Genomic DNA, 20,891 nt, shown 5'->3' with positions numbered 1-20,891 from the left:
TTGATCATATGATCACACCCAGCTGCCCAGTTTATTAAAGTCACTTGATCTTTTTGATTGTTCAGAAACTAACAGTACTGTGCTATGCATGTTTTTTTTCCCAGAAGTAGGCTGCTGCTACACTGCAGAAAATAAAACAGTTTGAACCACTTTAGCTGCCATGACTCAGTGCTATGGAATTCTGGGATTTGTGAGATATTTAGCCTTTCCTATCAGAGGGCCTTATGCCCCACCAAACTTTCCATAGCTTTGAGCCATGGAAGTTAAAGTGGTGTCAAACTGCTTTATTATGCAGTGTGGCAGAAGCTTTTGTCATACTGTGTTTAGAAGGGCTTAGTAATTACTAATTATATTTTGGATTGCAGCCTAATTGATTCCTAATCTTTAAGACATTTGCTTACATATTAAAATTGTTGGCTATTTTCTGTATCAACTACTTAAGTGTATTAGTGGGCCCTTTTTATCGCTGGGCTTGGTTCCAGGACCACCACCACCCTGGATACCAAATCCATGGATGCTCAAGTCCCATTATATACAATGGCATGTAAAATTGTGTCCCTTATAAAAGTGGCAAAATCAAAGTTTGCCTCTGGATTTTTAAAAACAATATTTGCAAGCTGTGGATGGTAGAATCTGTGAATGCAGAATTTGTTTTATATGACATGATCAACCAATTGCTTCAATTACAAACAAAAAATATTTTTTTGCCCAGGCCCGTTTGTATTTCAATATACACAGAGTAATAAATCCTTAAAAAAATAGAAAGTTGACTCTTTTTTGTTGACAGCTGCTCGATTAGACTGGCTAATAATTGGAAAACAGATTTTGTATCCCTGGAAGCTGGTGGAAAAGGCATATGGAGGAAATTATCAGAAAATATGATATAACTCAAAACAACAAAATTAAAGACACTTTCAGGAAAAATGGTCTGTCCCTATAGATTATATTAATAAAATTTTATATCCATTTCTCCTCCATCTAGCACTGTTCTCTATGGTCGATTTATTTTTTAATGATTTGAATTGTTGTAAACCTTAATAAGGAAACACCTTATTAATTTTAATAAGAATTTTCAGTGATTTGAAATTCTTTATCCATTGTCTTATGATTGTAAGATTTGTATGATATATTTTAAATAATTTTAAAAAATTGGAGACTAACTGTACATAACTAAGTAACCTGTTCTGGCCCAACCTCCAAACCTGAGGAAAACATCATTTACTCTGCTCCTGTCACTGGCCGGATGGACCTCCTTCTTCCCATACGCTGATGCCTGGTAAAGTAGGTTTGGAGCGAGGAATTAAGATTGTGGCGATATTGTCCTACTTGTTTGATGAGTAGCAATCATGAATACAGAATAGTTACATCCATAACTGCCACTGGTAGACAGGCAGAACCAGCTGGGCATGACCTTGTTGCTTATACTCCCCCCCTCAGGTGCCTTAAAGGTATTTCCCACTATATGGGTATTATGCGTCCACAGATCACAGTGGGTGGCAATCAATATAGCAGAGTGATGTTACTACAAACCTCTCATTTGTTTATAAGCTCAAACAAAAGCCTGTGGTAGGGACTGTAGTGTGTGGTGGGAGAGAAGCAGCTTATAGCCTTTTCATCCTCCTGAGCCTGCCCTTTGCTGGCCAACAGGCGCCTTTGATTGGCTGGCTTTCTGTTGCTGGGGAAAATGTGGGGTTTTCAGGGCAAAGAAAAACGTTTTAGTGCTGGAACATGGCAACATCCTAACTTCATCCTCAGCCATGATTTGCAAATTGGAGTAGTTCGGAGAGTAAGGAAATGTACTTCCCAACGGACATGTTGATCGGGGATTCTGGGAGCTGTGGTCCAAAAAAGAAACCCCAAGCTCTGAGTCCTTACTGAGCTTCACATGGAGGGTTACCCATGAGTAAGTAGGTAAGCATTGTAGCCTTAATTTTAAATAACTAGAGATTCTAACTAATGCTTGGCTCCTGCTATGCTGTTGCAGGGACGTAGCCAAGGGGGGGGGGTTGGGTTCCGGACCCCCTTTCCATTGAAAATGATGGTGAATGTTGCTGCGCTGCCACGCCCAGCCCCATTTAATTGGTGGCACTTGTCTGCCCCCCCCCTTTCCAAAATCCTGGCTATGTCCCTGCTGTTGATCTGAAGCTAGAAGAGACAGATTTCTGTTTCAAGAAAGTAAAATAACATCTTTTGAATCTGTTGGAGTTAAACAAAAACCGAAGAAGTCATACTCTCATTCTTGAGTCACACTGCACCATTTTAATCATTGATTTAAATTGAGAGCTCTACTTAAATACCAGTGATACAATATAGCTTAAAAGCCTGCAGCACAATGGAGCTACTTACTTACAGGAGATGAGTGATATCACCCTTAACATTTATGTTACTAATTTGCATGTTTAAAATAACTAAAAGAAAGAATTCTTCCAGCTTTGTAGGTATTTGTCAAGTATCACTCTAATAAAAGATTTGGTTCCATTTTATGTAACCTCATATGAATGTACATCTTTTAAACTCAGTCTGTATTCAGTTTTTAAGTGCATTGCGATACTTTGATGTTAACCTTGTTTAAGTATCTTGGTTCTTAAAAACTGACCTGGCCTTGATTTCACATATAGAATGAATCCAAGGATGCTTCTGCTAATCAAACTGTTTATCAATGAAGTGGGAGGATTGACAACACACGCCACACCCCATGCATCCCTGAAACCTTTAAGAGGGCTGGAAACCCCTTCCTGGCCACGCATAGGGCTACAAACTGGGAAGGGAAAGGAGAAAGCTATGTCAAACGAGTAGGTGTCTGCTAGCAGAACCTGGGACATAGGCCATGAACTTAAACCAAATTGATTGGAATAAAGGTTTTTTTGATCCAAAGCATCTTTGCCTAAATTAGTTGAGATGTTGAATGTCTGAAAGGAACTTACCTGGCAGGACTTAGGCAACAGCATAATATGAAAGGCTTCTTAACCAATGTTGTAGTCCTAAGGGAATAGCAGTGTGGTACCTTCTAAGCCAGTAGCTCTCACCGTCTAGTCTTCTGGAGGTTTTGGACCTCAACTCCAGACTGTGCCCAATGCTATGAATTTTGGGTGCAAAATATGGGACCAGAGTTGCTGAATTTATTGTGGACTACTTCACCGGCAGGGGAAGATGCTGTGTGCTGAGCACTTCCTGAGGCATATCATCCAATTTATATTAATTTCATTGTCCAATCAACATGCCTAGATTTTGAGGGTGATGCAGTTTCATCTGCAGTTCCTCCTGTTTTCAACCACCATCTTTTACCAACTTAAGAGAGAAGGATAGTAGTCATGCATGCCTTTTTACTGGGTGATACTAGAAGCCATCCCCATATACGAAAACACACAAGTATCCTGGTTGCTGCTCCATGCAAAGATACTGTGGAACAGCCAGTGGTCTACCTAATATATTTGACACCTAGTGCCAATTTAACAACCCCCTCCTCTCTTCAACATAGCTGTTTGGTGGGCAGGAGAGGAGCGACTTGCTTTCCTTCCTGGCCAGTAGACCTGAAAGGCAGCCCTTCCCACCTGTGGCTGCATTCAGGATGTGCTACTGCTCCCTATAATAATATTTTATTTATATCCCACCTCTCCCAAAGGATCAAGGGGTTACTTACAACAAAAACTACACCATAAAAATACAAAATACATACATACTTAAAATTTACATAATCCCCTTATTCCACTATTTAGAACTAAAAAAAAACCCCAATTATAAAATGCAGATTAAAAAATCAGTTAAAAAAGACATAACTGAGCAACACTTCTAGGGCATTTCCAGGGCGATCCTTAACAGTGGACGGGAGGATCTTTCAGGAAAGGCCTCTCGGAAAGATCTGTCTTGACCGCCATTTTAAAGACATCAAGAATGTGATATGTTGGATTTCCTCCGCAGGCCATTCCATAATTTAGGAGCAGCAGATGAAAAGTCCCTCTGGGTAACCGCAGCCAACCTGGTCTTGCTTGGCTGCAGAAGTTTTCCCCAGAGCCATTGAGAGTGCAGAGTGGATTATAAGGAGGAAGGCCCTCTCGCAATTAATCTAGACCCCAAGCTATGAAGGCCTTTTAAAGGTTATAATCCACCACATTGTACTGTGCCTGGAAACTCATTGACAGCCAATGAAGAGATTTTAAGTTGGTGTTATGTGGTTGCTTCCAGATTTTCCGGCGACCATTGGCTGCCATATATTGAACCAAAATTGTAGTTTAACGAAAATGGCACAATGGTAGCCCCATGTAGAGCACATTGCAAGAATAGGGGTGGGGTGGGTGGGTGGGTGGGGGGGTCGGGGGGTGGGGGGGGGGGGGGGGGTGGGCGGCTGGTGGGGTGGGGTGTGGGGGGTGGGGTGTGTTGGGTGGGGGGGGGGGGGGTTCCGGGGGGGGGTGGATGGGTGGGGTGGGGTGGAGATGGGTGGGGGGATGGGTGGTGGGTTGTGGGGGGTGTGTTGGGTTGGTGGGGGGTGGGGGGCGGGAGACGGGGGGGGGGGGGGGGGGGAGGGGGTTGGGGTGGGGGGGGAAGGGGGGGTGGTGGGGGTGGCTTGGGGGGGGGGGGTGGGTGGGGGGGGTGGTGGGGGTGGTGGGGGTGGGGGGTGGGGCTGGGTGTGTTGGCGGGGGGGGGGGGGGGGTTGGGGGGGGGGGGGGGGGGGTTGGGGGGCTGGGGTGGGGGACGATGGGGTGGGTGGGGGGGGCGTGGGTGGTGGGGGTTGTGGGTTGGGGGGGTGTGGGGGGGGGGGGGGGGGGGTGAGGATTGGGGTGGGGGGGTTGGTGTGGTCGGTGGGGGGGGGGGGGGGGGGGGGGGGGGTGTGTGGGGGGGGGGGGGGAGCAGTGGGGGGGGGTGGGGGGTGGGGTGGGGAAATGGGGTTGTGGGGGGGGGGGGGGGGGGGGGGTGGGTGTGGGGGGTGGTTGGGTTGGGGGGGTGGTTTGATGGGGTGTTGTGGGGTGGGGTGTGTGGTGGGGGGGGGGGGGGAGGGGGTGTTGGTGTGGGGTTGGTGGGGGGGGTGGGGTCGGTGTGTGGGGTGTGGGGGGTTGGGGTTGGTGGGGTGGGGGTGGGGGGTGGGGGGGTGGGTGGTGTGGGGGTGGGGTGGGGGTGGTGGGGGGGGGGTGGGGGGGGGCGTCGTGTGGTTGAGTTGGGTGGGGGGTGTGTGTGGGTTGTTGTGGGGTGTTGGGGGTGGGGCGGGGTTGGAGAGTTGTGGGGGGGTGTGTGGGGGGGGGTGTTGTTGTTGGTGGGGGGGGGGTGGCGGGGGGTTGGTGTGGTGGGTGGGGGGGGGGGGGGTGGTGGGTGGTGCGGGGGGGGGGTTGTTTGGGGGTGTGTAGGGTGGTGTGTGGGTGGGGGGGGTTGTGTGTGTGGGGGTTGGGTGTGGGGTGCGTGGTGTTGGGGGGGGGAAGATGCGGGTCGGGGGGTTGGGGGGGTTGGGGGGGGGGGTGGGTTGGGGGGTTGGTGGGGGGGGGTTGGGGGGTTGGGGGGGTGGGGGGGGTTTGGGGGGTGGTGGGGGGTTTGGTGTGTTTTGGTGGGGGGGGTAGGGGGGGGTGTTGGGGGTGGGCGGGGTTGGGGGGGGTGGTGTGTGGGGTGGGTGTGGGGGTGTGGGAGGGGGGGGTTACGAGTGTTTGGGGGGTGGGGGTGTGGGGGGTTGTTTGTTGGGGCGTGGTGGGGGGGGTGGGGTGGGCGTGGGGGAGAGGGGGGGGGGGGGTGTGCTCTGGAGATGGGGGGGCGGGGGGGTGGGGGTGGGTGGGGGGTGGTTGGGGGGTCGGGGGTGGGTGAGACGGTGGGGGGGGGGGGTTGGGTGGGGTGGTGGGGGGGGGCGGGGGGGGTGGGGTGGGTGGGGGGGGTGGGTGGTGGGGGGGGGGGGGAGATGTGGGGGGGGGGGGTTGGGTGGGGGTGGGGGGGGTGGGGGGTTGTGGGGTGGTCGGTGGGGGTGGGGGGGGTGGGTTGGGGGGGGTGGGGGGGTGGGGGTGGGGGTGGGGGGGTTGGGGGGGGGGGGGGGGGGTGGGGGGTGGGGTGGGGGGGGGGGTCGGTGCGGTGGGTGGGGGTGGGTGGGTGGGGGGGTGGCGTGGGTGGGAGGTTTGCTGGGGGTGTGGGGGCGGGTGTTGGGGGTGTGGGGGGGGTTTGGGGTGGGGGGGGGGGGGGGGGTGGTGGGGGGTGGGGGGGGGGCTGGGTGCAGAGGAGGGGGCGTTGGGGTGGTGGGGGGGGGCGGGGGGTGGGGGTGGGGTGGGGTTGGGGGGGGGGGGTGTTGGTGGGTGGGTGTTGGGGGGTGTGGTGGGGGGGGGGGGTGGGGGTGGTGGGGGGGGGGGTGGGGTGGGGGTGTGGGTGTGTTTGGGGGGGGGGGGGGGGGGGGGGTCCTTGGGGGGGGGGGGAGAGGGGGGTGGGGGGGGGGGTGGGTGGGTGGGTTGTGTGGGTGGGGGGGGGGGGTGGTTAGAGGTTGGGGGGGGGTGGGGAGGGGGGGGTGGGGGTGGGGGGGGGTTGGGGGGGCGGGGGGGGGTGGTTGTGGGTGGGGTGGTGGGGGGGGGTGGGGGGGTTGGGGGGTGTGGGGAGGGTGGGTTGGGGGGGGTGGGTTGTTGGGGGAGAGGTTGTGGGGGCGTTGTGTTGGGGGATGGGTCGGGGGGTGGGGGGGTGGTGGGGGGGGGGGGTGGGGTGGGTAGGGGGGGCGGGTGGGGGGGGTCGGGGGTGGGGTGGGGGGTTGGGGTGGGGGTGGTGTGGGGTGTGGGGGGTGGGGGTTGGGGGGGGTGTTGGGGGGTTGGTTGGGGGTTGAGAGGTGGTGGTTGGGGGGGGGTGTTGGGGGGTGGGTGGGGGGTGGGGGGGTGCGGGGGGGTGGGTGTGGTGTTGGTGGTTGGGGGTTGGGGGAGATGCGTCGAGGGGGTGGTGTGTTTTGGGGTGGGGGGGGGAGGGTGGGGGTTGGGGGGGGGGGGTAGAGGGAGATTGGGGGGGGGGGGGGGGGGGGTGTGGTGTGGGGGGGGGGGGGTGTGGGTGGGGTGTTGGGGGGGGGGGGTGGGTGGGGTGGCGGGGGGGGGTGGGGGGGGGGTGGGGGGGGGGTGGGGGGGGGTTTGGAGAGGGGGGGTGGGGGGTGTGTGGGGGGGGGGTGGGTGGGGTGGTGGGGGTGTGTTGGGGTGGGGGGGGTTGGGGTCTTGGGGGGTGGGGGCGGGGGGTGGGGTGGTGGTGGGAGAGGGGGGGGGTGGGGGGGTTTGGGGGGGGGGGGGGGGGAGAGGTGTGTGTGGGGCTTTGGGGTTTGGGGGGTTGGGGGGGGGGTGGGGGTTTGGGGGGGGTGGGGGGGGTGGGTTCGGGGGGGGTGTGGGGGGTGTGGGGGGGTTGGGGGAGGGGCGGGGGGGGGGGTGGGGGGGTTGGGGGTGTGGGTGGGGGTGGGGTGGTTGGCGGGGGGGGCGTGGGCGGGGGGGGGGGGTGCTGGGGGGGGGGGGGATTGGGGGGGGGGGGGGGGTTGTGGGGGGGGGGGGGGGGTTGTGGAGTGGGTGTAGGGGGGCGGGAGGGGGGGTGTGGGGGGTGTGGGGGGTTGGGGGTGGGGGTTGGTTGGGGGGTGGTTGGGGGGGGGGTTGTGGGGTGTGGGGTTGGGGTGGGTTGTGGGTTGGTGTGTGGGGGGGGGGGGGGGGGGGTGGCGTTGGGGGGGTTGGGGGTGGGGGGGGGGGGGGGGGGGTGGGGGGGGGGTGTTGGTGGGGGGGTGTTTGGGGGGGGGGGGGTGGGAGGGGGGTGGGGTGTGTGGGGGGTGGGGGTGGTGGTGGGTGGGTTGGGGGGGGGGCTGGTGGTGGGGGTGGGAGATGGTTGGGTGGGGGGCTGGGTGTGGGGTGTTGGGGGGGGGGGTGGGGGGGGGTGTTGGGTTGGGGGGGGGGGGGGGGGGGTTGGGGGGGGGTTGGGCGGGTGTGGGGGTGGTTGGGGGGGGGAGGTGGGGGGGGGGGGGGGGTGTTGGGGAGAGTGGTAGGGGAGGGGTTTTGTGGGGGTTTGGTGGGGTGGGTGTGTGGGGGGGGGTCTGTTTTAAGGGGGGGATGGGGGTTGGGAGATGGGGGGGGGGTGGGGGGGGGGGGTGGTGGTTGTGGTGGGGGGGGTGGTGTTTGGAGATGGGGGGGTGGGGGGTTGGGGTGTGGGGGGTGGTGGGGGGGTGGGAGAGGGGGGGGGGGGGGGGGACGGGGGGGGGGTGTGTTGGGGTCGGGGGTGGGGGGGCGGGCGCGGAGGAGGGGGGGGGGGGGTGGGGTGGGGGTCGGTGGGGGGGGGGGTGGGGGGGGGGGGGGGTTGGGGGGGTTTGTTGTGGGTGGGTGGGGGGGGGGGGGGTTGGGGGGGGGGGTGTGGTGCGTGTGTGGGTGGGGGGTGGGGTTGGGGGGTGTGTGGTGGTGTGGGTTGGGGGGTGGGTTGGGGGGGTTTGTGGCGGGGGGGTGGGGGGTGTGGGGTTGGGGGGTGGGGGTGGTTTGGGGGGTGTGGGGGGGGGGATGGTGGGCGGTTGGGGGGGGGGGGGTGGTGGGGGTGTGGTGGGGGGGGTGGGGGGGGGGGGGGGGGGGTGGTTGGGGTGGTGGGGTTGGTGGAGTTGGGGGGGGGGGGGTGGTCGTACGTGGTTTGGGTGGGGGTTGGGGTGGGGGGTGGTCTGGGGGGGTGGGGTGGAGGGTGGGGGGTGGCTGGGGGGGAGATGGGGGGGGGGGTGGGGGGTGGTTGGCGGGTTGTGGGGGGGGGGGGGGTTGGGTGGGGTTGTTGGAGATTGGAGGGTGGGGGGGGGGGGGGTGTGGGGGGGGGTGGTGGGGGTGGGGGGTGGGGGGGGGGTTGTGTTGGGTTTGGAGAGGGGAGAGGGGGGTTTGGGGGCGGTGGGGTGTGGGGGGGTGGGGGTGGGGGGGGGGTGGTGGGGGGGGGAGAGGGGGGGGGGTTGGGGGGGGGGTGGGGGTGTAGATTAGGGTGTTTGGTGGTAGGTGTTGTGGGGGGGTGGGGGGCGGGGGGGGTGGGGGGGTGGTGCGGTGGTTGTGGGGGGGGGGGGGTGGATGGGTGGGGGGGGGGGTGGGGTTGGGGGTTGTGGGGCGGTGGGGCGGTGGTGGGGGGGTTGGTGGGAGAGGGTGTTGGGGGTTGGTGGGGGGTCGGGGTGGGGGGGGGGTGTTGGGGTGGGGGGGTGGCGGGGGGTGGTGGTGGGGTGGGGGGGGGTGGGGGGGGGTGGGGGGGGGGGGGGGGGGGGGTGGTTTGGTGGGGTGGGGTTGGGTGGGGGGTGTGGGGGGTTTGGGGGGGTGTGGGGTAGAGGGGGGGGGTGGGGGGTGGGGTTGTAGGGGAGGAGGTGTGGGTGGGGGGTGGTTGGGGGTTGGGTTGTGAGGGGGTGGGGGTGGGGGAGAGGCTTTGGGGGGGGGGTGGTGGTTGGGGGGTGTGGGTGGGGGGGGTGTGGAGAGGGCGGGGTGGGGGGGGGTTGGTGGGGGGTTTGGGGGGGGTGTGTGGGGGTTGGGGGGGGGGAGGGGGGGGGTGTGGGGGGTGGTTGGTTGGTGTGGGTGGGTTTGGGGGGGGGGGGGTGGGGGGGGTGTGAGAGGGGGGGTGGGGGTGGTTGGGTTGGGGGGGGTGGGGTGGGGGGGGATCGGTGGGGGGGGGTGGGGGGGTGGGGGGGTGTTTGGGTGTTGGGGTGGGGGGGGGGGGGGTGTGTGTGGGTTTGGGGGGGGGGGGGGGTGGGGGGGGGGGGGGGGTGGGAGTGGGGTTTTGTGGGGGGGGTGTTCGGGGGGGGGGGGGGGTGGGGGGGGGTGTGGGTTGTTGGTGTGAGAGAGGGTGTGGTTTGGGGGGTTGGGGGGTTGGGGGGGTGGGGTGTTGGTGGGGGGTGGGGGGGGGGGGGGGGGGGGGGGTGGGGGGGGGTTGGGTGGGGTGGGGTGGTGGGGGGGGGGGGGGGGTGTGTGGGTGGTGGGGGTGTTGTGTTGGGGGGGGGTTGGGGTGGTGGGTGGGTGCGGGGGGGGGGGGGGGGCGGGGGTGGGGGGTGGGGTGGGGGGCGGGGGGGGTTTGGGGGGGGTTGGGGTGGGGGTGGGGGGGGGGTGGGGGCGGGGGGGGATGGGGGGGTGTGGTCGTGGGGGGGTTGGTTGGGGGTGTGGGGGGGTGGTGGGGAGTGGAGTGGGGGTTGGGGGTGGGGGGTGGGGGGGGGGGGGGGGGGGGGGGGGGGGGGGTGTGGGGGAGATGGGGGGTGGGGGGTTGTGGGTGTGGGTGGTTGGGTGTGTGGGGGTGGTGGGGGGGTTAGAAGGGGGGGGTAGGGGTGGGGGTGGGGGCGTTGGGGTGGGGGTGGGTGGGGTGTTGGGTGGGAGACGGGGTGGGGGGGTGGGGGGGGGTGGTCGGGGGGGGGTGAGGGGGGGGGGGGTTTTTGGGTGCAGATGGGGTTGGTGGTGGGGGTGGGGGGGTGGGTTGGGGTGGTGGGGTGGGGGTGTGGGGGTGTTGGGGTGGGGGGGGGTGGTTGGGGGGTTGTTCGGGGGGGTGGGGGGGGGGGGGGGGGGTGGGGGGGTTGGGGGGGGGGGCGGAGGTGGGGGGGGCTTGGGGGTTGGGGGGGGGGTTGTGGGGGTGGTGGGGGTGGGGTTGGGGGGGGGGGTGTGGGGGGGTGGGGGGGGTGGGGGGGGGGGGTGGGGGGGTGTGTGGTGGGTGGAGATGGGGTGTTGGGGTGGGGGGGGGGGTGGGGGGGGGGTTGGGGGTGGGGGTGTGTTGGGGTGCGTGGGGGGGTGGGGGGCGTGGGGGGGGGGGGGTGGGGGGGGGTGGGGGGGGGGGTGGTCTGGGTGAGGGGGTGTTGGTGGGGGGGGGGGGGGGGGGGGGGATGGGGGGGGTGGGGGGGGGGTTGGGGGTGGAGATGTGGGTTTGTGGGTGGGGGGGTGGGTGGGGTGGGGTGTGGGGGTGTGGGGGGTGGGGGGGGTGGGGGGTGGGTGTTGGTGGTGTGTGGGTGGGGGGGGGGGTGGGGGGGGTGTGTGGGGGGTGGGTGTGGTGGTGGGGGGGGGGGGGTGGGTGGGGGGGGGGGGGGGGGGTGGAGTGGGGTGGGTGGGAGGGGTGGGGTTGGGGTGGGGTGGGTGTGGGAGAGGGGGGTGGGTGTGTGCGGGGTGGTGGGGGGTGGGGGGGGGGGCGTGGTGGGTGGGTGTGGGGGGGTGGGGGTGTGGGGGGGTTGGGGGGGGTGGAGGGGGGGTGGGTTGGGCGGGGAGGGGGTGGGGGGTTGGTAGATCTGGGTGGTGTGGGATGGCTGGGGGTGGGGGGGGGTGGTGGGTGAGAGGGTGGGGGTGGGGGGGGGGGGTGTGGGGGGGAGGGGGGTGTGTGTGGTGGGGGGTTTGGGGGGGTGGGTGGCGGGGGTGGGGTGTGGGGTTGGTGGGGTGTGGGGTGGGGTGGTGGGCGTGGGGGGGGCGGTGTGGGGGGGCGGGGGGTGGGTGGTGGTGGTGGGTGGGGGGGGGGTTGGAGATGGGGGGGGGGGGGGGGTTGGGTTGGGGGGTGGGGGGGGGTGGGGTGGTGGGGGGGGGTGGGGGTGGGGGGGGGTGGGGGGGTGTGGGGGGGGGGGTGGGGTGGTGGGGGGGGGTTGCGGGGGTGGGGTAGGGGGGGGGTCAGAGATGTGTGGGGGGTGTTTGGGGGGTTTGGGGTGGGTGGGGGTTTGGGGGTTTGGGGGGGGGGGGGGGTGGGGTGGGGGGGGGGTGTTGTGGGGGGGGGGGGGGGGGTGGGGTTGGGGGGGGGGGGGGCGGGGGGTTGTGTGGGTGTGGGGTGGGGTGGGGCGTGGTGGTGGGGGGGGGGGGGGGTGGGGGTGTGGTGGTGTAGGGGGGTTTTGGGGGGGGGGGTGGGGTGGGGGGTGTAGAGGGGTGGAGCGGTGTTTGGGGTTTTGGCTGGGGGGGTGGGTTGCTGGGGTTGGGGGGTGGGGGGGGGGGGGGGGGGGGGTGGGGGGCGTGGTGTGGGTGGTGGGGGTGGGGGGGGGGGGGGGGGGTGTGGGGTGGTGTGGTGGAGTGAGTTGGTGGGTTGGGGGTGTTGGGGTGGGGTTTAGGTTGGGGCGGTTGTTGGGGTTGGGGGGGGGGGGGGTGTGGGTGGGGCGGGGTGGGGTTGGGGGGTGGGGTGGGGTGTGGGGGGGGGGGGGGGGTGTGGAGAGGAGTGTGTGGGGGGGGGGGGTGGGTGGGGTGGTGGGGGTGGGTTTTTTGGGGGGGGTTGGGGGTGGGTGGTTTGGTTGTGGGGGTTGGGTGGTGTTAGGGTGCGGGGGGTGGGGGGGGGGGGGTGGGGTGGGGGGGGGGTGGGGGGGGGGGGGGGTGGTGGGGGGGTTGAGAGGGGGTTGGGGGGGGGTGGGGAGAGGGGGGGGGGGGGGGGGGGAGGGGGGGTGGGGGGGGGGTTGGGGGGGGGGGGGTTGGTGAGGTGGTGGGTGGTGGGTGGGTTTTGGGGGTGGGGGGGGGTGCGTGGTGGGGGGGGGTTGGGGTTGTGGGGGGTTGGGGGGGGGGGGGGGGGGCGGGGGGGTGTGGGGGGGGCGTGGGTGGGGGGGGGGGGGTGGTGGGGGGGGGGGGGGGTGTGTTGTGTTGGTGTGTGTGGGGTGGGGGGGGGGTCTGGGGGGGCGGGGGTGTTGGTAGGTGGGTGTGTGGAGATGGGGGTGGGTTTGGGGGTTGGTGTGGGGGCGAGGGTGGGGGGGTGGGGTGTGGGAGAGGGGGGTGTTGGGGGGGTGGGGGGGTGCGGGGGGGTGGGGGTGTTGAGGTGGGGTGTGGGTGGGGTGGGGGGGGGGGGGGGGGGGTGGGGGGGGTGGTGGGTGGTGTGGGGGGGGGTGTGAGGTAGATTTGGGGGGGTGGTTGGGGGGGGGGTGGGGGGGGGTTTGGGGTGTGTGGGGTTGTTTGTGTTTGGTTGGGGTGGGGGGGCGGGGGGGGTTGTGGTGTGGGGGGGTTTGGGTGTGGGTGGGGTGGGGGGGGGGTGGGGGGGGTGGGGTCTTCGGGGTGGGGGGCGGGGGGGCGTGGAGAGGGGTGGGCGGGGGTGGGTGGGTGGGGTGGGGGGTGTGGGGTGGGGTGGGTCGGGGGGGGGGGGGGGGTGTGAGGGGTGGGTGGGGGGTGGGTTGGGGGGGGGTGCGTGGGGGGGGGGTGTGGGGTTTTGGGGGGGGGGGGGGGGTGGGGGTTGGGGGGGTGGTTGGGTGGGGGTTGGGTGGTGGGTGCGCGGGGGTGGGTGGGGGGTGGTGGTGGTGTGGGGGGGTTGGGTGGGGAGAGGGTGGGTGGTGTGTGTTGGGGGTTGGTGGGGGTGGGTGGGGGGGTGGGGGGTGTGGGTGGTTGTTGGGGGTGGGGGGGGGGTGGGGGTTGGTGTGTGGGGTGGGGTGGTTGTGGGGGGGGGGGGGGGGGGGGGTGGGGGGGGGGGGGGGGGGGGGGGGTGGTTTGGGGGTTGGGGGGTGGTGGGGTTGGTGGGGGGTGGGGTACTGGTGGGGGGGGCTTTTTGTGTGGGGGTGGGGGGGGTGGTGGGGGGGGGGGGCGGGGGGGTGGGGTGGGTGGGGGGGTGTTGGGGGGGGGGTGGTGTGGGGGGGGGGTGGGGTTTGGGTGGGTGGGGGGGGTATGGGGGGGGGGTGGGGGGGGGGGGGGTGGTAGGGGGTTGGGGGGGGGGGGGGTTGGGGGGGGGGGGTGGGGGGGGGGGGGGTGTGGGGGGGGGGGGGGGGGGGGGGGGTGGGGGGGGGTGGTGGGTTGGTGGCGTTTGGGGGGGGGGGTGTGGGTGGTGTTTGTGGGGGGGTGGTTTGGGGGAGGGGGGGGGGGGTGGTGGTGGGGGGTGGTGGGGGGGGTGGGTGGGGGGGGGTGGTGTGGCGGGGGGTGGGGGGGTGCTGGGGGGTGGTGTTGGGGGGGTTGGGGGGGGGTGTGGGTGGGGGGGGGGGAGATGTGGGGGGGGGTGGGGGGGGGGGGGGTGTTGGGTGGGGTCGGTGTGGGGGGGGGGGTGGGGGTTGGTGGGGGGTGTTGTGGGTGGTGGGGGGTGGCGGGGAGAAGGTGGGGGGGTGGGTGGTTTGGGTGGGGTTGGGGGTGTGGGTGGGTGGTGTGGTTGTGGGGGTGGGGGGGAGCGTGGGGTGGTTGTGGGTGGTGGTTGGGGGGTGGTGGGTGTGGGTGTTTGTGGGGGTTGTGGTGGGGGGGGTGTGGGGGTGGTGGGGGGGTTGGAGATTGGGTGGGGGGGGGGGGGGGGGGGGGTTGGGGGTGTGGCGTTGGGGGGGGGTGGGGGTGGGGGGGGTGTGTGGGTGGGTGGGTGTGGTGGGGGGTTTGGGGTGGGGGTGTTTGGGGGCGGTGGTGGGGGGGGTGGGTGGGTGTGGTGGGGGGGGGGGGGGGTGGGGGTGGAGGGGGTTGGGGGGTGGGGTGGGGGGGGGGGTGGGGTGGTGGGGGTGGGTGTGGGTGGGGGGGGAGAGGGGGGGTGGGGGGGGGGGGGTGGGGGTGTGGGGGGGGTGGGGGGTGTTGTTGGGGGGGGGGCGGAGGGGTTGGTTGGGGGGGGGGGGGTGGGGGGTGTGGTTGTTGTGTGTCTGGGGGGGGTGGGGGGGGGTGAGACGGGGGGGTGGGGGGGGGGGTGGTGGGGGGGGGGGGGGTGGCGTGGGGGCGGGGTGGGGGGGGGGGGGTTGGGGGGTGGGGGGGGGGGGGGGGGGGGTTGGGGGGGTGGGGTGGGGGGGGGGTTTGGGGGGGGGGTGGGGTGGGGGGGGGGGTGGTGGTGGGGTGTGGTGGGTGGGTGGGGGGGGGGGGGGGGGGTGGGGGGGGTGGGGTGGGGTGTGGGGGGGTGTGGTGGTTGGGGGTGTGGGGGGGGTGGGGGGGGGGGGGGGTGTGGTTGGGGGGGGGGGGGGGGGGGGGGGGGTGGGCGGGGGATGATGGGGGGTTGGGGGGGTTGGTGGTGGGGGGGTTGTGGGGGGGGGCGGGGGGGGGGGGGGTTGGGTGGTGAGAAGGTTTGGGGGTGTTGGAAGGGGGGGGGGGGGGTGGTGGGGGGGGGGGTGGGTGGGGAGGGGTGGTGGGGGGGGGGTGGTGGGCGGGTTGGTGGGTGGGGGTGGGGGGTTGGGGTGGGGAGGGGGTTGTTTGGGGGTGTGGGTGGTTGGGGGTGGGTGTGGGGGGGGGTTGGGGGTTGGGTGGGGGGGGGGTGTGGGGGGGTGGTGGGGGGGGGTGGTGTGGGTGGGGGGGGGGTGGGGGGTGAGATGGGGGTTGGTGGGGGGGGGGGGGGGGGTGGTGGTGGGTTGGTGGTGTGTGGGTGGGGGGGGGCGGGTGGTGGGGGTGTGGTGGTGGGGGGGGGGTGGGGTGGGGGGGGGTGGGGTGGGTGGGGGTGGGGGGGGGGGGGGGGGGGGTGGGGGGGGTTGGGGGGGGGGGTGGGGGTGGGGGGGGGGGGGAGGGGGGGGGGGTGGGTGTGGTAGGGGGTGGGGGGGGGGTGGGGTGGGGGGTGGTGGTGGTGGGGGGGGGGTTGGGCGGGGGTTGGAGGGGGGGGGGGGGTGGGGGGTGGGTGGGGTGGTGGGGGGGTTGGGGTGGGTTTGTGGGTGAGTGTGGTTGGGGGGGGGGTGGGGTGGGGTTGGGGGGGGGGGGTTGTTGGGGGGGGGGGGGGGTTGCGTGGGGGGTTGTTGGGTGTGGGGGGGGGGTGGGGGGGGGGGTCGGGGGGGGGGGGGGGGGGGGGGGGGGTTTGGGGGGGGGGGGGGGGGGGTGTGTGGGGGTGGTTTGTGGGGCGGGAGGGGGTGGGTGGGTTGGGGGGGGGGTGTGATGGGGTGGTGGGGGGTTGGTGGTGGTGGGTGGGGTTTGGAGTGGTGGGGTGTGGGGGGGTTGGGGCGTGGCGGTGGGGTGGGGGGTGGGGGGGGTGGGGTGGGGGTGGGTGGTGGTGTGTGGGGGGTTGTGTGTGTGGGGGGGGGGTGGGTGGTGGGGGGGGGGTGGGGGGGGGGGTGGGTTGTGGGGGGGGTGGGGTGTTGGGGTGTTGGGGGTTTGGGGGGTTGGTGGGTGTGGGGGGGTGAGCGGGTGGTGTTGGGGGGGCGTGGGGGTGGGGGGGTGTTGGGTTGTGGTTGGTGGTGGGGGGCTTGTGGGGGGGGTTGGGGGGTGGGGTGGGGGGGGGAGGTGTGTGGGTGGGGGGGGGGGGTGTGGGGGAGTGATGGGGGGTGGGGTGTGGGGGGTGTAGGGGGGGGGGGGGTGGGGGGTGGGTGGGGGGTGGAGGGGGGGGGGTTGGGGGTGGGTGTCGGGGGGGGTGGGGGTGGTGGGGGGTGGGGGGTTGGGTGGGGTGGGGGGGTGGTGTGGGGTGTGGGGGTGGGGGTGGGGGGAGAGGGGGGGGGGGGGTGTTTAGAGTGGGGGGGGAGGGGTGGGGTGTGTGGGGGAGAGGGGGGGGGGGGGGTTTGTGGCGGGTTTGGGGGGGTTGGGGGGCGTGGTGTGTGTGTGGTTGGTGTGGTGGGGTGTGTGTGGGGGGGGTGGGGGAGGAGGGGGGGGGGGGGGGGGGGGGGGGGGGAGGGGGGGGGGGGTTGAGGCAGGAGGGGGGGCGGGGGGGGGGGGGTTGTGGGGGTGCGGGTTGGGGGGGGGGGGGGGGGTGGTGAGATGGTGGGGGGCTGGGGGGTGGGTGTGGTGGGGTGGGGGGGGGGTGTGGTGGGGGCAGGGTGGGGGTGGTGTGCGAGAGTGGGTGGGGGGGTGGTGGGTTGGGGGGGTGGGGGTGTGTGTTGGGTGGGGGTTGGTGGGGTGGTGGGGGGGGGGGGGGGGTGGGGTGTGTGGGGTGGGGGGGGGGGGGGTGGGGGTGGGTTGGTTGGGGTGGTGGGGTGGGTGGGGGGTTGGGGGGGTGGTGGTGGTGGTTGGGGGGAGAGTGGTGGGGTGTGTGGAGGGGGGGCGTGTGGGGGGGGGGGGGGGGGGGGGGGTGGGGGGGTGTTGGGGGGGTGGAGGGGGGGGGGGCGGGTAGGGGGGGGGTTGGTGCGGGGGTGGTGGGGTGGGGGGTGGGTGGGGGGTGGTGGGGGGGTGGGTGTGTGGGGGGGTGGTGGGGGGGTGGGGGTGGGGGGGGGGGGGTGTTTTGTGGGGTGGGGGTGGGGTGGGGGTGGGGGGGTGGGGGGGGGGTGGGGGGGGGGAACGAAGGGGGGGGGTGGGGGTGGGGTGGGGGGGGGGGGGTGTGAAAGTGGTTCGTGGGGGGGGGGGGGGGGGGGGGGGGGGGGGGGGAGAGGGGTGGGGGGGGGTGGGGGGGGTGGGGGGGGTTGTGGGTGGGGGTTCTGGGGGGGGTGTGGGGCTCTGGGTGGGGGGGGGTGGGGGGGGTGTGGGGGGGGGGGTGGGGGGGGGGGTGTTGGGGGGGGGGTTGGGGGGGTGGTGTGGTGGGGGGGGGGGTTAGATGTTGGGTGTGTGGTGGGGGTGGGTGGGGGTTTTTTTGGGGTGGTGGGTGTGTGGTGGGGGGTGTTGTGGGGGTGGGGGGGGTGGGTGTGGTTTGGGTTGGGTTGGTGGTGGTGGGGGGTTGGGTGGGGGTGGGGTGGGGTGGGTGGGTGGCGGGTGAGGAGGGGGGGTGGTGTGTTGGGTTGGGGGGGGGTGTGTGGGGGGGGTTGGGGTGGGGGTTTGTGGGGAGAAGGGGGTGGGGGGTTGGGGTGGGGGGGAGACGGGGGGTGGGGGGGTGGGGGTTTAGGGTGGGGGGTGTGGGTGGTTGGGCGGGGGGGAGGGGGGGGGGGGGGGTGGCGGGGGGGGGGGGGTGTGTGGGGGGGGTGGGGGGGTCTGGGGGATAGGCTGGGTGGGGGGGGGGGGGGCGATTGTGGGGGGGGGGGGGGGGGGTGGGGGGGGGTGGGGGGGGGGGTGGGGGGGTGGGGGGGGGGGTGGTGGTGGGTGGGTGGGGTTTGGTGGGGGTGGGTGGGTGGGGGTTTTGTGGGGGGGGGGTGTGGGGTGGTTGGGGTTGGGGGGGGTTGGTGGGGTGGTGGGGGTTGGTGGGGGGTGTTGGGGGGTGGGGGGTGGGTGTTGGGGGTGTGGGGTGGGTGGGTGGGGGGTTGGGGGTAGGGTGGGGGGGGGTTGGGTGTGGGTGTGGGGGGGGGGGGGTGGTGTTGGTGGGTGGGTGGGGGTGTGGTGGCGGGGGGGGGTTTTGGTGGGGGTGGGGGGGTGAGATCTGGTGGGGGTGGGTGGTGTGGGGTGGGGGTGTGGTGTGTAAGATGGGGGGGGTGGGGGGGGGTGGGGGTTGTTGGGTGGGTGTGGGGCGTTGGGGGGGGGGGGGGTGGTGTGTGTTTGGGTTTGTGGTTTGGTTGGGGGGGTGGGTGGGTTGTGTGGTGTGGGGCGGGGGTTGTGGGGTGGGTGGGGGGGGGTGTGGGTGGGGTGGGGGGGGGATCGGGCGTTGGGGTGGGGTGGGGGGGGGGGGGGTGGGTGGGGTGGGGGTTGGGGGGGGGGGGGTGGGGGGGGTGGTGGGGGGGGTGGGGGGGAGGGTGGTTTTGGGGGGTTTGTGGGGGGGGGGGGTGGGTGGTGTTGTTGGGGGTGGTGGTTTGGGGGGTGGGGCGGGGTGATGTGGTGGGAGGGGTGGGGGTGGGGGGTTGGGGGGGGGGTTTGGTGGGGTGGGGGTGGGTGGGTGGGTGGGGTTGTGTGGGGTGTGTTGGGGGTGGGGGGGTGGGTGGAGATGGGGGTGGGGGGGGGGGGAGGTGGGGGGTGGGGGTTGAAGTTGGGTGGGGATGTGGCGAGGTGGGTCGCTGAGAGGGTAGAGTGGGGGTGGGATGTGGTGGGGGTGGCTGTAGAGGGGGGGTGGGGGGTGAGGGTGGGGGGGTGGGGGGGGGGGGGGGGTTTGTTGGGTGGTGGGGTGTGGGGGGGGGGGGGGTTGGGGGGGGTGGGAGAAGGGGGGGTGTTGGGGGGTGGAGAGGGGTAGAGGGGGGGTGGGGGGGGTGGGTTGGGTGGGGGGGTGGGGGGGGGTTGGTGGGGGTTGTGGGGGTGGGGTTTGGGGGGGGGGTGGGGTGGGGGGGGCGGGGGGGGGGTGGGGGTTTGGGTGGGGGTGGGTGGGTGGGGGTGGGGGGGGTGGGGGGGGGGGGGGTGGGTTGGGGGGGTGGTGGTGGGGGGGGGGGGGTGTATGGGTGGGTGGGGGGGGCGGGTGTGGGGGTGATGGGTTGGGTGTGGGGGGGTGGGGGGTGGGGGGGAGGGGTGGGGGGGGGGGGTGTGGGGTGGTGGGGTGGGGGGGGGGTGGGGTGTGGGTGTGGTGGGGTGGGGTGGGGGGTGCGTGGGGTTGGGGGTGTTGGGGGTGGGGTGTTGTGGGGTTGGGGGTGGGTGTGTGGGGGTGTGGTGTGGTGGTGGGGGGGGTGGTGGTTGTGGTGTGTGGTTGGGGGTGGGAGGTGGGGGTGGGGGGGGTGGGGTGGGGTCTGGGTGGGGGGGGGTGTGGGGGGGGGGGGGTGGTGGTGGAGGGTGTGGTGGGGGGGGTGTGTGGGGTGGGGGTTGTGTTTTGTGGGGGTGGGGGGGGCGGTGGGGGGGGGTGTGGGGTGGTGGTGTGTGGGGGGGGGGGAGATGGCTGGGGTGGTGGGGGGGGGGGGTGGGGGGGTGGTGTGGGGGGGTGGGTGGGTGTGTGGTGGGGTTGGGTGTGGGGGGGTGGGGTGGGGGGTGGGGGGGGGGGTGGTGGTGTGGGGGGGGGGTTGGGTGGTGGGGGGGAGAGCGGGTAGTGTGTGGGGTGTTGGGGGTGGGTTGGGTGGGTTGGGTTTTGTTGGGGGGGGGGGGGGGGGGGGGGGGGGGGGGGGGGAGAGGGGGTGGGGGGGGGGGGGGGGGGGGGGGTGTGGGTGGGGTTGTGGGTGTGTGTGGGGGTTGGGGGGGGGGGGGGGGGGGTGGGGATGGGTTGGGTGGGGGGGGGGGGGAGGGGGTGGGTGGGGTGGGGGGGGGGGTGGGGTGGGGGGTGGGGGGTTGGTGGGTGGTGGGGGGTGGAGGTGGGTGGGGGTTGGGGTGGGGGTGGGGGGGGTAGGGGGGGGTGGTGGTTGGCGGGTGGGGGGGGGTTGTTGTGGTGTGGGTGGTGGGTGGGGTGGGGGGGGGGTGGGGGGGGGGGTTGTGGGTTGGGGGGGGGGGGTTGTGTGGTGGTAGCGGGGGGTTGGGGGGGGGGGTGGGTGGTTGGGGGGGGGTGTGGGGGGTATGGTGGGGGGGGGTGTTTGGTGGGTGGGAGAGGCGGGTGTTGGGGGGGGGTGGGGGGGGGGTGGGGGTGGGGGGGGGAGGATGGGGTTGGTTGTGGGGGGGGGGGGGGTTGGGGTGTTGGGTGGGGTGGGGGGGTTGTGATGGGGTGGAGAGGGGGTGGGGGGTGTTGGGGGGGGGTGGTGGCTGGGGTGGGGGTGGGGGTGGTTGTGGGGGTGGGGGGGGGGGTGGTGGGGTGGGGGGTGTGGGGTGGGGGGGTTGGGGGGGGTGGTGGGGGGGGTTGTGGGGGGGGGGGGTGGTGGGGGTGTTGTGTGGGGGTTGTGGGGGGGGGTGGGGTGTGGTGTGGGTGGTTTTGGGGTGGGGGTGGGGGTGGGGGGGGGTTGGGGGGGGGGGGGTGGGGGTTGGGGGTGGTGTGGTGGTGGGTGGGTTGGGGGAGGTTGTTGGGGGTGGGGGGGGGGGGGTTGTGGGGGGGGTGGGGGGTGTTGGTGGGGGGGGGGGGGGGGTAGATGGTGGTGGTGGGGTGGGGGGTTGGGGGGTGTGGGGGGGGGGGAGGGGTGGGGCTTGGGTTGGTGGGGGTTGGGGGGGTGGGGGGTGGTGGTGGGGGTGGAGGGGGGGTGGGGGGGTGGTGGGTTGTGTGGGGGGGGTGAGGGGGGGGGTTTGTGGCGGTTGGGTTGGGTGGGGGTGTTTGGGGGGGGGTTGGTTGGTGGGGTGGGGGGGGGTGTTGGTTGGGGGGGGGGTGGGTGGTGGGGGGGGGGGGGGGGGGGGGGTGTGGTGGGGGTGGGTTGGGGTGGGGGTTGGGGCGATTGGGGGTGGGTGGGTTTGGTGGTGGGGTTGGGTGGGGGGTGTGTGGGGTGGTGGGGGGGGGGGGGGGGGTTTGTTGGTGTGTGTGGGGGTGGGTGGGGGGGGGGTGTGGTTTGTGGGGGGTGGGGGGGTGGGTGGGGGGGGGGGGGGGGTGGGGGGCGTTGG

The 20,891-nt window shown here is 70.0% G+C and overlaps 2 protein-coding genes across 2 annotated transcripts; both read right to left on the bottom strand.

Annotated features, from left to right (window-relative positions):
• Positions 1 to 4,308: 4,308 nt before the first annotated feature.
• LOC121926492 (basic proline-rich protein-like) lies at positions 4,309 to 10,740 on the bottom strand (the record flags this gene model as incomplete). Its single annotated transcript, XM_042459514.1, has 8 exons — positions 4,309 to 4,342; positions 4,500 to 4,764; positions 6,203 to 6,499; positions 7,326 to 7,472; positions 8,712 to 8,872; positions 9,789 to 10,023; positions 10,436 to 10,484; positions 10,660 to 10,740. Coding segments are annotated over 8 exons (1,269 nt in total), but the record flags the coding sequence as incomplete, so codon positions are not given.
• Positions 10,741 to 11,374: 634 nt separating this feature from the next.
• LOC121926482 (basic proline-rich protein-like) lies at positions 11,375 to 20,891 on the bottom strand (the record flags this gene model as incomplete). The annotated part of the gene is given in 15 exon segments (XM_042459504.1): positions 11,375 to 11,426; positions 12,173 to 12,278; positions 13,241 to 13,594; positions 14,440 to 14,784; positions 15,157 to 15,363; positions 16,298 to 16,423; positions 17,522 to 17,677; positions 18,176 to 18,297; positions 18,601 to 18,805; positions 19,109 to 19,259; positions 19,261 to 19,460; positions 19,520 to 19,687; positions 20,102 to 20,170; positions 20,300 to 20,518; positions 20,843 to 20,891. Coding segments are annotated over 15 exon segments (2,529 nt in total), but the record flags the coding sequence as incomplete, so codon positions are not given.

The sequence above is a fragment of the Sceloporus undulatus genome, chromosome 1, assembly GCF_019175285.1.
Source record: "Sceloporus undulatus isolate JIND9_A2432 ecotype Alabama chromosome 1, SceUnd_v1.1, whole genome shotgun sequence".
Taxonomy (NCBI): Eukaryota; Metazoa; Chordata; class Lepidosauria; order Squamata; family Phrynosomatidae; genus Sceloporus; species Sceloporus undulatus.
This window is presented reverse-complemented; position numbering and strand designations above follow the sequence as displayed.